Below are 14,674 nucleotides of genomic sequence, written 5' to 3'. Positions count from 1 at the left end.
CTCTTTGTGCACATGTCCTTCGGCGCAAATCGGACAGTGTGGGGATTTCCTGCGGGTGTCAGTTTTATGGCTGTACTCCAAGCACCGATAGCAGCGGAACACGTTTACACATTCAGAGATTTTCAGTTTTGAGTGTTTTAGATGTATACTTGTAAAATCAAGCACGGCGTCAGGAACCCTGGAAGTAAACATAAACAACCAGACGAGCATCCTGATTCTTTGGCTTACGATGAAAAGAGAGAAAAGGCCGAGCTTCACCTTGGATCTTCCGATCCGAACACTTCTATCTCGACTACCGATAAAAAATATTTGACTGAACCGAAACAGCTTATGTCAACAGAAAAGCCCACTACGTCATTTTCTATGTTTCTTTCCATATGCTCCTGTTTGGTCGGTAACTCAAGTGTGAGCAAGGATGCGAAGTATACAGATCGAAAAACTAGAAGTGGCAGGGTCATTAGAGACAGGCTAAATATCCTACAGGCTAGTCTTTTGTCTTCTGTTGGCAGGGGTCGAGCTTAGGCAGCAAAACTACGAATCACTCAAGTCTACCAACATGCCTCCTGGTAAAGACAGACTTGTCCCTCTTTACCGTGAGAACCGACAAAAGAAAATCTACGTAAGATCACTACTGAAAACCTGCTGCTGTTCATCTCTGTTTGCTTGTATCCTTCTCCGATTGTTCATAGTAGATGTAGAAAATGCTGTTCACAGTCCTAGCAAGAAACCCTCTCCCGACCAGTCGTACCATCACGCCTATTTGTTTCAATGGAGGTAGGAGGAGCCAATATCATACAAAATCGATTCATTTTGCACGTATCAGTACCAGTAATTTTGTAAAATTCAACCCGTAAACATCGCGAAATAAACGAATCCAAAACATAATTCGGAATTTTCCTGTCTACCATCGAAAGAGCACAATTCAATATTAATTCGTCAAAAGGGCTAAAGTGTTTTTTGTAAACAAACTTGTTTCGCTCATTAGTCTGCTGCAGAGTGGAATTTCATGAAAAATATGCGTTAATGTACATTTTTACCCTTCGTAGAAGTAATTTCAATTGTTTTCTGCTTTAAAATTACAGTAAATTAAGAGAAACCATCAAAATAAAAGTTTGTTTACAAATCTTATTTGCCCTTTTGCAAATTTAATATGGAATTCGTGTTTCGTCCTCCAATGCTGAATATGAGCCATCCGTTCGCTGCTGCTACTGAGCCATCGTAATACAGTCCACTGACTTCTGCGTATCGGAGTTCGTACTCAAGGAGGCAATTAATGTTCATCCCATCGAACTGATCCACATTTAGACTCCACTCGCCGTAATCTATTGTAGACAGCGGTTCAACTTGCACACGGACAACCTATTGCTGTTCCAAATCGAATACCATCGTCGTTTTGGAGCACCATCAAGAGAAGCTATCAGAGGGATTCCATGAGAAACCGGCCGACCGCAAAATATGACCATCGTCGATTCGAACGAAACTTTACATTTGTGTTCGGTTTATGAATCGCCATGATTTTTTCTGGCAATTTCAATATTCTGATACAAGAGCAATTTTTCAAAGGGGCTTAGACGTTTCTATGTGCAAAAATTTCAATTTTTTTTAGTTCGATTACACTATTTTATACAGTAAAAGTATCTGAGAACGAAGTAAAGGTAATGAATACTTCTGCACCAAAAAATATGCACTGAAAAAAATGTTGTGCCATTTTTCACAAAAACAAAAATCTATGATAAAAATTCAAATTGCAAAAAAAACATTTTTTCTGATTTTTTATGTTTTGTCAACAAAAATCTAAAGAGACAAGAAACATTTTGAATGTAATTTCATGATGGAGAAATTATCAGCAAAAAAGTTTTTCTAACAATAGCTTTATACATGTTTTTAAATTTCATACTAATTGACATACAAAACTGTAATTTTATTACAGAATATAATTCTAAGTATCATTTTAAATCAAAATGCATTTAACGAATATCTTCCAAAATGCGATAGTTTTCGAGATATTTGGCATTTTGCTCCAACAAAAACAATTAATTTGTGTAATTATGTCCTTTTTAAAAGTTATTCGCTTTACCCCATCATAAATTGTCGAAAGTCTAATGTTTATCGTTTTAAAGACATAAAAGAAGCTTTTCAGTGTATTTGGATCATGGAGAAGTTTTTAATAAAAAAGTTTTCCTAACAACAATTTTTGACAAATTTTTATGATTCATACTATTTGCAGTCAAAAGTGCAATTTTATTTTTGAATATGATCTAAACGCCATTTTAAATCAAAATGCTCTAAACAAAATATTCTGAAATGTAGTAGTTCTCGAGATATTTTAAATTTTGTTTTAACAGCACAATTATTTTGTTTTATTACGTCGTTTTCAAAAGTTATTCGCGTTTCTCCATCGACAAGAATTAGTTTTTCGTAAGACCCATAACATTTCCTTTAACTTTTCCATTGACATTAAGGCGATATTGTAAACCGTTTGAAAGCTATACAAAAACAATCAAAATATGATTCAACCATAGGATCTGATGCACACCACTTCCCCACAGACCGGGAGAAAATCGAAGCAGTGAAATTTAAACATAAAATACTTGTAAATAGTGTAAATAAATGTTGTTCTGTTGCAAGCGAGTTTCAGTGTTGTGTGGACTGAAAGTGTCCTTAGGAGGCGGAAAAGAATGCCCTTTTGCTGGCCTGTGTGGAGCCAGCCGAATTGTTTCGTTTCTGATTGGGTGCTGTTCGTCCGCCTTGTATACCGTGTTCCACTGTTTCCCGGGCTTGAGTATCGGCCAGATCCCGGCGTAAACAACCGCTTTGAAGTGTTGCAAATAACCCCGTTTGACGATAAGCCTTCATTCCGTTGTTCGAAATACGTACGCGGCGACGTTAGGCGTGCAATAATTTAGGTGCAAATGGCGGGCCATTTTTTCTCGACGGCCTGTTCTTAGGTACTAAAAGTAGTATAGGGTTGCGCCATGTTTCTATTATCACCCTACCCATTTGAAGCCGTTGGTTAGAGCAGTGTCTGCCATCTTTGTTCAACGCATTGAGTCAAATGGTAACGCAACAATTCATTGTGCTCAAACACGAGAATTTTACTGTTTCAACGCATTTGTGTTATTATCTTGGTTCTTAACAACGAAGCAAAGCGGTGGATGTCAATTTTTACGCATTCCGTTGATTATAAGGCAAGAAATTACCGAATTAGTGAGGCACCTTGCTTAGTATGGTGAAAATAGGCTCATCATCCTATGTGGTATTTTTTCAAACAAAAATGAGCCGTAGAACATGTAATCATCCACACATACTCGCGATCTCGCTAACAACCCACCGCTCGCGCGATCATGAGTCGGTCACTTTAGGATGTCCCTGCCCTCGTTCTTAACAGCCTAGATGCATGTCTTCAGTTGGACCAATAAAAAAATGAGGCTCATATTCATTAGACAACACATTCCATGGAAACGTGACCGGGAACTCTAGTGTTATGGGGGAATTATCTTCTAGTACCTGAAGCGTACACTAAAAACCAAGCAACAAATTCACGTTCCGCGCGATCATTCAAGAACACACGCGAATATGCATATGGCCACACAGTTACAAAATCGAATTTATACACGCGAAATCACATACGTTCTGGCATACGCGACAAATACGTGAACATACAAGCGCTTGAGCTTTTCGCGATCTTCCATGCACATCTAGGGTTGCGGTCTTTTTAACACTTATAAATTGGCATCACATAATCACAAAATACATATATTAGCCATGAAACCTTATGGAGAAACATATTGTTTTTATTTTTGAACAGCCAACAGTAGTACTGTTCAATGCACCTTTTCATCACATTCTGCAGCGCAATTATTCGTCAAGTATACATCAATCCGTATGTGTCAAGTATACATCTTTGAATAATACAAAATTTATCAATAAATAGATGCAGATAAGTTTCATCCATAATAGCACTGCCGGTCAGTGGGAGATGGATTGTATAAGCACACACACACATATGAGAATTGGGCCTCAGGTATATTGTGGGATGCCTGTACCTTACTCAATGTTTCAGCGTTTTATGATATTTCATGCATCGAAGATTTTGGCGCACTACGAGGAAGTCTTCAATAGAGGCTTGGACCAAATACAAATATGTTAATACGGAATGCTCTGATGATTTTTCGAGGACTCGTTTTAAGCTACCCTGTACCTGGAAAGGTACAGTGTCAAAGTGACAGCGCTTTATGACTGATTATTTCAAAAACTGGCATCGCTGCAAAGAAAAAATCGAACTTCACGTTACCCTAGATACCATCTGTTTATTATTTTAAAAAATCTGAAAAAACTGGAGATGTATAAATTTAAAAGGTAACTGCATTCGCTTAGACTTGCTTTAAAGAAGTTTTACATTATCTAATTGGGAATAATTTGGTAAAGGAGGTAAGTCGCCCGAAAAAATAAACACCTTCTATGTAGATCTTATCAATCTTTTAGGTGACTATTGCTGAAAGCTGGAACCAACCTCAAATCCGGTGTCATTCGAAGGTAGTTCCAATATACAAGTGGATGTGTGCCATGACGTAATTATTTAAAAATAACCGCGTTACAAACTACATCGCTTACACCCGTGAAGCGTTATGTCAATCATGGAAGTACATTTGCCGTTATATCAATTATGCAAAGGGCTCTTGTAACAATTGTGGTTTTATGGCACTCGTTACGCACTTCTTAAAACATAGAATGCACCTATAGTGTGCGATAGAACTAAAGATGCTACCCCTAAGGCTGTGCCGGTAGCAACATACGATTATTAATTCACAGGGTAATGACACGGTCAAGATCAGCAAGTAGAAAATGTTCGAATTCGTAATAAGTGTGGAGAAACCAAGTCGCTGAAAGGCGGCAATTTTTTCCAAGTCTAAAAAGCAAATCAACCAAATGTAAAATCATGGACTAAGCCCACCATATGTTTTCTACTGTGATTGTCTGTACATCACCATATACTTGCTAGTCCCCTGGGAGAAACGGCTAAAGAAAAAAACCCAACTGGCAAACAGAGGACAGCAGCTTAGATGAAAAATAAGAAGCGTTGAAAGTTAAACTTAAATTAAAAAATGACACAATATGCGCTTGATCCCGTTTATTGTTCATTCTAAATGTTCGAAAGGTCCCATTATATTCAGGATTTGCAGATAGAAAATCTTACGCAGAGGAACATTTTACGCGACTGATCTTAAGATGTTGTGTTTGATTCGCTAGTTATGATATGATCTTCTCTGTCAGTTGCGAAACTTAATTTTAGTTTAAGCTATAATACGCCCCACCGGGGCTAAATGCCCCTCTTCGATTCCCAGGATTCCTGAATTATCTAAAAAGTAAAAATGACTGATAACAGTATCCTTTCATGAAATCAACGTACTAAATTAGTTTGGTATTTTTAATATGTTGCAAAACAACAATATACACAAAAGTTTCAAAAGAGCTACTTTTATGTAAGCTTCACTTTTTCCAATAGCATTACAACGAATTAGAAATAGTCGGATTCGATAGAACTATTTCAAGTAGCTTACTAGAATGTTATAGTTACTATCTTAGTTTATAGCTTGGCTTAAAACTATATGTGTGTGTAGAATTATTCATGTATTCACAACAGCTCATCACCGGCCAAAACGCCCCACCCATTGTTGTGGGGCATACTCACCGATTGCTGTGGGGCATACCGTCCTCTTGTTGTGGGGCATATTACACTTTCACCGGGGGCATTTTGCCCTGGGTGAAAGAAAAAACTAGAATTTAGGCATCTTTGAAAAATGTTTAATTGTACTTGTCTCAGGATGTTTTTGATAAAAAATGAAACGGGTACTAATTTCTTTAATATAACAATAAATTAGAGTAGTTAGTGAGAAGATCATAGCGTCGAATGGTGAAATATAGCTATTTTTGCTTAAGGGGGGCGTATTAGACCTGTTTACCCTAATAAGCTTCCACAGACCATTAAGTTGTAAAAATGCCTCGTGAATCGATAGTGCCATCATAAAAGAGCCATCTTGCCAAATCTTAGTTTTTAGTCAGAGCAAACTCCAAACTCCGCTTCGGTATTGAGACTACCCTCTTATTTCTCATTCCCCTAGCTTCTCCAGAATATCTTCCTGTTTGTAGAGCTGATTCGAACTCAAACTTCCCCAAGCTTACTATCCGAATCCAGTTTCGGAAAGGTGTTTCAAACATTCGTAAAGTGTCTAAAATACTTCAAGTGTGGATTAACGTAAAACAATGAATTGCATTCAAACCTTTCCAATATCCCAATTAGATCTGTGTTAATTGGGCCTCTTCAGGATATCATTTAATTCCACTAGTCTGTGTGGTTTACTTCTTGCTGATCTATTTTACGATGCCTTGTATTGCTAATTTCTGAAATATCCATTGAAGGTTTGAAAATGAATTTGATTTATAAAAATCAATACCTTCAATTAAGGGATACTAAGGGCCGATTTCTTGACCCTTGCTTAACTGTTAAACCAAGATTACCGGAATGTAATCAGGTTTAAAATTTAAGCGTTGGAAGACATCGCCCCTAACTGAATTTTAGAAGCCGATTAGTGTTCGCTGGATAATCATCAGTTTAGCAGACTGTATATAATATAAAATAACTTTAGTGCTCTTAAAAATGAAAAATAATTAAAACCACTACAATAATGACAATAAATTTGTTGGGATAACGAACAGCACACTTTGATTGTGTAGCGTTGCCAGTATAATTTTTTTTAACATTTCGACCTGTCAATACCAAACAGATGAATAGGGTGCGGTATAATTCGTTTGTTCGCTGTGTCAAAAAGTGATCACGCATTTGTATGGGACCATGGCGTATTTAATTTGTATTTGCTTGGACTTAGTTCGGATTATTTCAAAAGATGGGTGCTAAAATTTTTCCATTTTTTATTGATACTTTTCGTGTTTATATTAGAATGAATCAGTTTCGCTTGTGTGTATTTTTTCTTACGCGACCACGATTTTATGTTGTCCCTTTTGTTTTACTTCTATCAATCATTTTTCTTCTTCAAAGTGTTTTTTTTTATAATTGCTAGTCATTTCTGTCAAGATTTCCTTTGCTTTTTTCTTGTTTCATTGGATGTCTTAGTAAAGCGAGCTGATACAACTACATTAAGGCTCAAGTTACCTCAAGGCTTGGTAGTGTGCGTAAGAAAAATTGTGCTCAGCTTTGCCACCAGATTATCCATTTAAACCTTTTCAAAACTCTAAAAGAAGAATATCAGTTGATTTATTAAATCATCACGATTCAATTCATGCAAAATACCTGCCGGAAAAGCCATCGGCTTAGCTGAATGGTGCTTTTGAAAATGTGGCTGTGGTTTTTTCATTGCGCTGTTGTGTTGCGTGCCCCAGCACGGTGTGGTAGTGTGACAAAAAATCACAGCCACTTTTTCAAAAGCACCATTTAGCGAAACCGATAGTTTTTCCAGCAGCTATTTTGTATGATTTGAATCGTTGTGATCTGATAAATCGGCTGATATTCTTCTTTTAGTGTTTTTAAAAGGTTTAAATGTATAATCCGGTGGCAAAGCTGAACACAATTTTTCATACCCATACTATCCAGCGTTCAAAACTAACACATGCTCAAAAAAGGTAACTTGAACCTTAAATTGATGGGTTATTTTTTGCTGTTTCCTTATTATTCATGGCATCACATATACCAATGTTACGGTTTGTCTCTGCGCTGTAAAGTATAAAATGGCTGCTCGTAATCTAGTTATATGGCTTATAACAAGCAACCAATAACTAAAATTTAGTAAATAATAAATAATCGGAGTTCAGCCCAATGTTAAAATTCAGTGATAAACAAATGTGAAAAGTTTTTAATTACAACAGAATTTCGAAGACCTATACTAATCGAGGGTTCTTGACACGCCGGGAAAAACCATCCGGCATGAAAGGATCACCTACATAGAACCAACCATCTCTTGCTACTTGTGGGATCTTAATATGTATATTTACTCGGTTAAGCAGGGAGAACGCAATAAGCTACAGTTTGACTTTGTACACAATTGCATGTGTTTTGATTAATTTCATTTGTATCGAGTATTTGTGTGTGATGTTTGTTTACATTTCTAGCAAATTTTTCACGGTTTTGGTTGGATTTGTGCGTGGAGGTGTGTATGTAGTATTGCATTGGATAACCAATGTACGAGAAAGAGAGAACTTTATGGCACTCGAGTAAGACGTTCTGGAAATTAATACATACTTTGTGAAGTTTCGAGCTTTGTGGTGGAAAGCTGTAGATGTTGACTAGAATGCGGCTCCCCAACCGACGAACGAGAGAAGCAAATTTGGGAAAACAGCTTGCCGAAAAGTAGTTGGGTTTGATCTATGTGATGTTACTAGAATTATAAGCTCTTCCTCTTCAACTGGTTTAATTCTTTGCTACAGTTTCTAGATAATTTTGCTCCGAACAGTTTCCAACATTTGATTTTCGTATTTTTGCTTGTTTTTTTGTCCAAACGTTATTTAAGTGTAACTTGTTATCTATAATTTTTTGCCTCTGTTTTAATCAACACGGTATTTGTTTGTCTCGTAACTTCACTATTAGGTGGAAAACACTGCATTATGTCTTTGTTTTGGATTGGTTTAGCTTGCTATGTTATGAGTGAATACCAAATGCGTTACAATTACGTTACATATTTTGTATTTTTATAATTTTGGTAATCGCAATAGTCTTTAGTTTTCAGTTTTATTAAATAATTTGTTCAATCACGCTTTTTTCTCAGATCATTTGACCAAAAAGTAGTTGATACCAGGGTACAGAAGTACAATTTATACAAAGAGTGGAAAATGGAAAACCCATAAAACGAGTAGTAGTACCGAAAAAGTTCATCACACATTATAAAAATTTGTTCCTATTCACTTACTTGACTATGTTCAATAAATTACAAAAGTGATCCGTTGTTATTTGTGTTAGTTTCCTCTATAATAACTGAGTTCAAAAGTTTTTTTGTGTGTATGTGTGTTAATGGTTACTTGAGTAGGAAGTATTATAATCGTTTACAGTAACTTGTAGTTATTTTATTAGTTATATATAAACATACCTAGCAAAAAAGGATATCATTATTTATATAAATGCTTTTGTTCTTGTTCTTACGCTGCTCTTGAACCATTTCTAACGAGCGCCGCTAGACGGCTCCGCGTGCCGCAAGTATGATGGTTGCCTCAAGACGGAAGATGGAGTTTACCATTTACTCAATTTACAGTGTGCTTTAGTCACTACTGTGTCAACTGCAATCTACTTAATATTCTGGCACAAGCATAAATGTAACCAAATTGCTAGTAATGGGGACTGTAAGGTGAAGTCAACGCAACCGGATACGGTAATTTTATTTTAAAGGCAGTTTCAAGGGATTGGTCCCTTTTCACAACCGTCAGAGCTTGTAGGATTTGTGAATTTTGTGGAAGTGACGCAATCAACTTGAGTGTAGAAAAGACAACTTGAACAGAATTTCAGCTGAAGAGTATTATATTTCAAAAAATGGAACATGTGTGCAGCTGCTCAGCGATTTGGGTGTGAAGCATCTTGAATAGTTGTATGGTTTAACGATGTTAAGTATCAGTTGATAGAAAACTTCATAAATGAAATGAGCACACTTGTGTCAATTTAGATCTTGGTGCATCACAAAAAATGCAGAAAGTTTAACAAATCATTTCTTGCTTAATGTGACAATAAAGTTATGCGTAAAATCGACTGTACTGAAATGTACCGCGAAAACATTGAAAAGGGCAAGAACTGTTCACGATGCTATAACACGGTACAATGAGTTTAAGAACCGCCCAGGAGGAGGCAGAAAAAGAATTGTGTGGACCTGCGAGGAATAATACTTCATCAATGGATAAATCCAGATTCTAGAGGGTAGGTAGGTTCCATATTGTCAACAACTTTCCTAAGAGATTTGATTTCAAAGAACCGAATTTATGACAAATACGTCAATGTAAACAGTAGCAGCAAAGTGCTAAAAAACTGAGATTAACGTTGTTAGTAAAGAACTCTATAGGAATATCTACTTTAAATATCAGCTCGATTTGAAACCAGTGAATCGAGCGTGAGGTTCGTTCGCCGTTGCTTTGTTTTACACGTTCGCCTGCCATCGACCTAATCAAATTCTGTTCACGCCAATGTAACCAATGTGCACTGTCCAAGTTTGTCTCTACATTCTAGTTAATTGTGTTCGATAGGCACAAATAAATAAATCTATCATCAAGCAAGACGCTACGTTCACTACGCGAAAGCTATCTATATCTACGATCTGATGCTCTGGTGTTTTCTTCGTTCTATCAAACACGCCCCAATGGCAAAAGGGGTGCAACAAACACACACACGGCGGAAAAATTGAGCAATCGACGTTTCGTTTCTTATGTCTTGTTTGAATTTCCTTTTTTTGGTATTTTCATTTCTCACAGCAATTGTTAATTCTAATAAATTTAGTTGCGTAACGTATAAATGTATGCTGAAATAAGCAAATCATATGACACCACGGGAAAACAAAATGCTTAACACTAAGGATATGCTCGCTTGGAAGCAAAATTAAAGCTCGATTTCATTTGCGTTGCGTTGCGTTGCGTTGCGTTGTGACGATGATTTTGGCGGATTGCACACTGACTTCATCATGTTTGACTGCTGATTATCTAATAAGAGTTGCTTAGGAAGTGGTAAGTAGGAATTCATACCAATCCGACCCATATTAAAACCTCAACAGCATGATAGCCATCATTGCCGGCCGCCCCCATCTCCATCGTTCACGGGGAAGGATAAAGGATAAGGTAGACGGGAAGTGTTGATGCTCCACCTACTTAACGGAAGGACGACGATTCATCAGACTCTTCCATAGGTGTCGCGGAGTTGGTGGTTTGGAAGGGTATCAGGTCTAGGATTCGCTCCAAGCAAACGATGCGACCTGTAAAGCATGTTTTATTAGGTAGTTGTTTAGTTAGTCTTGGAGTGCACGATCACTCGAAAAAGAGATGATCTTGTTTAGTTTTTGGTTATTTTTAAACTCTGGGCAGCCGGCTACCGAGAGTATACTATGTTCCCTAAACAAAAGCAATTTGAACTCCACACGGCCGACCGTGGGAGTATTGCCTAGAAAAGCTAATCTTATCCGCGTAATGGGCCGGATCACTATTTATTGCAACAGTATTTGGACAGAATTCGCTACTTCTTCTCTACGATATATTTATTGGCTTGAAAACTACCGAGTGATAACACATTATACAGGCAAAAATAGCGAGAGATGTTATAAATCAAGGAAAGTATTTCTTATTTTCCATATCGGATTGTTTGTGGAATACAAGTATACGAGCGATAATACCGAACACTGAAGGGAAATATAAAGGATTGTTAACCTGATGCACGGGCTTGTTAGCAATAACGGAGCTTTAAATTAGGTTCATAAAAACAGACGCGGCGAATTTTCAATACGTATTGACCCGTGTTCATAGATACTAGTCAGATTAGTCGTATTGGGGCTAATTTCCGATCAACTATTCATTTTACGGCAATGTTTTCTCGACTAGATCTGTTCGCACCCTCTCATTCTGTTCGCACCCTCTCATTCTGCGGTCTAAGGACCAAATGTCATCAATAGACTTAGACTCGCGTGGAGGCATGAGATAGGAAACTTGTAAGAATTTTGCTATCCCACCGTTTGACTACCAGAATGGATGGAAGAACAGTAATACTAGCAAATACCGACTACCATAAGAGCGGTGCAAATTTGAACGAATGACGTAGAGTACTGCACTGAAAAAAGGACCAGGAGTGCGATTTTACGAAGTTTTAGCTTCCGATGGCCCTACATTTTCTGACAAAGTGAAGTTCTTGAATGTTGAGATTTTTATTACAGTTTAGAAAAGCAAAAGTATCATAAAGCTAGTGTCAGGCCTTCATGAGACCTCAAGGAGTCACTTTTGGAGGTATTCGTAAATGTAGATTTGTCGGTAGACGGTTCCAAATATAATAGAAAAATACCTAATTTAACACAACTACAGATCACTTGCAACATAAAAAGCTTTTTGTGAAATTCGACAGCTCCATCTTAGGCCAATTCAATAAATTTCCTACATGAAAGTTTCCATTTTTTAAAAACGGTTTTTAAACCAAAGCTTTGGAAGTTAAACCTTGGCGTGGAAGTGCCGGTATATTAATATATTCTGTTACTTAGTGTAGAATTAGATTTCGTCATTTACGGCTAATATACAACCGCCAGAAGAAACTTAAAACGTTGGTACACAATCAAGAAAGGCGAATCAGAAAAGGTGAGTATATGTCAGTGATTCACTAAATACAGACTGGAAAGAGGGTAATATGGAAAACCTTAAGGTCCGTCCAGATTAAGTCTTCGGTACGGAGCAAAACGTCGGCCTAGGAACTCCTAGCATGTTGTTAGTCGCCTCTTACGACATGGGAGCAGTTCCCAGAGGTTCTATTCTTGGTTGAAACAGTGCAAAAAGATTTCAGCCCGCCGGACAGCAAAATTAAAGCTCGATTTCATTTGTTAAAATAACTCATCATAAACCTAAACACTAACACGTTCAATTCTCACGGTATGCTAAGCTGTGCGAAAAGCAAGCAAAAAGATACAAACCATGCCTTCTACCCTACTCTATGCCATTTTTGTGTTTATTTTTACGTCCTCAACTTCGCCTGCAATTTCCATCGAATCTTCGTCTTAAGACAACCAACTATAACCTACATTTTTTATCTTCAATAGCATCATCATCACACGGTCGATGGTTAAATCTACCATCGCCCATTGCTACATTATACTCATTAATTATCGCTCGCAATGGTTTTAGGGACGAAGAAATTTAATTTGTTCCGCAGTAATCATTACTTCTGTTTGTTCATGTCCATTTTAATCTTTTTCACTCGATCTTTCTCACACATTTTCCCGCTCGCTCGTCGTACGTCGGTAGTAGATCTACGCCCAAGCGTCACTGTCTAAAGTCCTGTTCTACTTTCTAATTATGCGTATATGCAAATGTATACTTTTTGCGGCCCAGTCCCTTTCGTCCGGTTTTTGTCGTCTCCTGGTGCCATCAAGTTACATCATTACATGATCGTTAGTATCTTTTATTTAAATATTTGATTTTATACCCTCCCCGTCTGTCACTTTTTCGTTTATGTTATCGGGAGTTTAATATAGGTAGCTGTCAGTACTGTAAAAGGTAGTGTTATTTGCTTAGTGTAGTCGATGAATAGTTCTTTTTTTGTTTCAGTAAAATTGGTTAGGTTTAGGACTAATTTTGCTTATCATGCTTGTTTCGATATACATATGAACGTTGATAGAGGAGCGTTCGTCCAAGCGCAATCATAATCCGAAGACACATTCTCGAGTCTTTTTAAAAACAAAACCTAATCGATCACAAATTAATATAAAATACAGTCGTATTAAACCTAGGATACACAATGCGAAGACTGAAGTTTCTCATACACAGTATTGATACACCTATAGACACTGATTCACAATTTGAAGAATAATTGTACAATAGACAATCTGTCCGGATTTTGATGGCGACTTGAGGCGTTGATTCAAAGGTAGTTTGATGATGGTCGCATCCGCCACAGCGACAGCGTGGACGTTTTCCCGTAGCTCCTGGTCGTGCCGCAGCTGTTTTTGTGAGTTATACGCATGTTTTTTTGTCAGTCTCTTCGGTAGAGATCCGGGAGCAAAAACTTACAGAATGATGGAGTTTGGAAATTGGGGAACTACTACTGGTTGATCATGATCGGCTGTCTAGCTGCGGATGAACCGCTTACAGATTACACTGCCATAGTATCGTAGGCTGTGAGTCCTGTACCGGCGGGGGCTGCTGTTTGTTTGGCGTACTTGGGTTTGACTTCGTTTCTACAATGGAAAATATGCGGGATTTGCATGTCGGAGCGTGGGAAAGAACAGAGAGAATGGCGATTAGATGATTGATCTAGCAGATACTACGGGCTTGTGGGGGCTGCTGCTAGCTATATGGGTTAGTATAAGTGAGTTTCGGGCAATGAGGTATATATAGGTGTGGCAGAACACACGGTTTGCTAGTGTTGGCAACCAACAATATGTAAACAATCCATAAGTACAACGGGTCGACGTCTAGCGGTCACACGATTCAACGGGAGCGGAACGACCGCTATGACGAAGGCAAGTCGATTTATACTGTGATCACTCACACCACTCATGTAAAATTCATCTTACGAATACCAAAGTGCCATCTTTGCCAGACCTGTATATACGACATTGAGTTTCGGGGGGTGCTCGATTCTTATGAACTTGAGGCAGTGAAGGTTGTCATTGTTGTTTTTACATTTCAGCTAGCATAGTTGCCGAACTGTTTCTGTGCAGGGTTGCAGGACCGCTTGTGAGTGCGAGTAACTGGTAAAGGCTTTTTCTCGGATAATTGCTTCAGCTCGTAATTCACTATTTGAATATCTATCGTTTGTAAATGTAACACTTATGTTAATGGAGTCGAATGTGATAATAAAGCTACCAACGAATTGCCGGTCGTACGGCCACTTAACCCTTAAAGGCGCAAACCAATTTTTTTCAAATTTTCTGAAAATTGTCTCACTGCTTTAATACGTTCCTATGATAATTTTGAGATGGTTTTTGCGATGTTGTTTTAAAAC

At 37.7% G+C, this 14,674-nt stretch overlaps 1 protein-coding gene across 50 annotated transcripts in view; it reads right to left on the bottom strand.

The window, feature by feature from the left end:
• Nucleotides 1-6,913: 6,913 nt before the first annotated feature.
• The window catches only part of LOC131689525 (cell adhesion molecule Dscam2), a 172,782-nt gene continuing 165,021 nt past the window's right edge, over nucleotides 6,914-14,674 (bottom strand). For 49 of the 50 annotated variants that reach the window (XM_058974710.1, XM_058974668.1, XM_058974704.1 and 46 more), the window contains one exon: nucleotides 6,914-13,904. In XM_058974710.1, coding sequence (XP_058830693.1) covers nucleotides 13,820-13,904 — 85 coding nt within the window. In that variant the 3' untranslated portion in view covers nucleotides 6,914-13,819. The remainder of the gene's footprint in view (nucleotides 13,905-14,674) is intronic. The other variant, XR_009305406.1, reaches the window with a different exon arrangement.

The sequence above is a fragment of the Topomyia yanbarensis genome, chromosome 3, assembly GCF_030247195.1.
Source record: "Topomyia yanbarensis strain Yona2022 chromosome 3, ASM3024719v1, whole genome shotgun sequence".
In the NCBI taxonomy this organism is placed as follows: domain Eukaryota; kingdom Metazoa; phylum Arthropoda; class Insecta; order Diptera; family Culicidae; genus Topomyia; species Topomyia yanbarensis.
The sequence above is the reverse complement of the archived record's forward strand: the minus strand, read 5'-3'. Positions and strand labels throughout refer to the sequence as shown.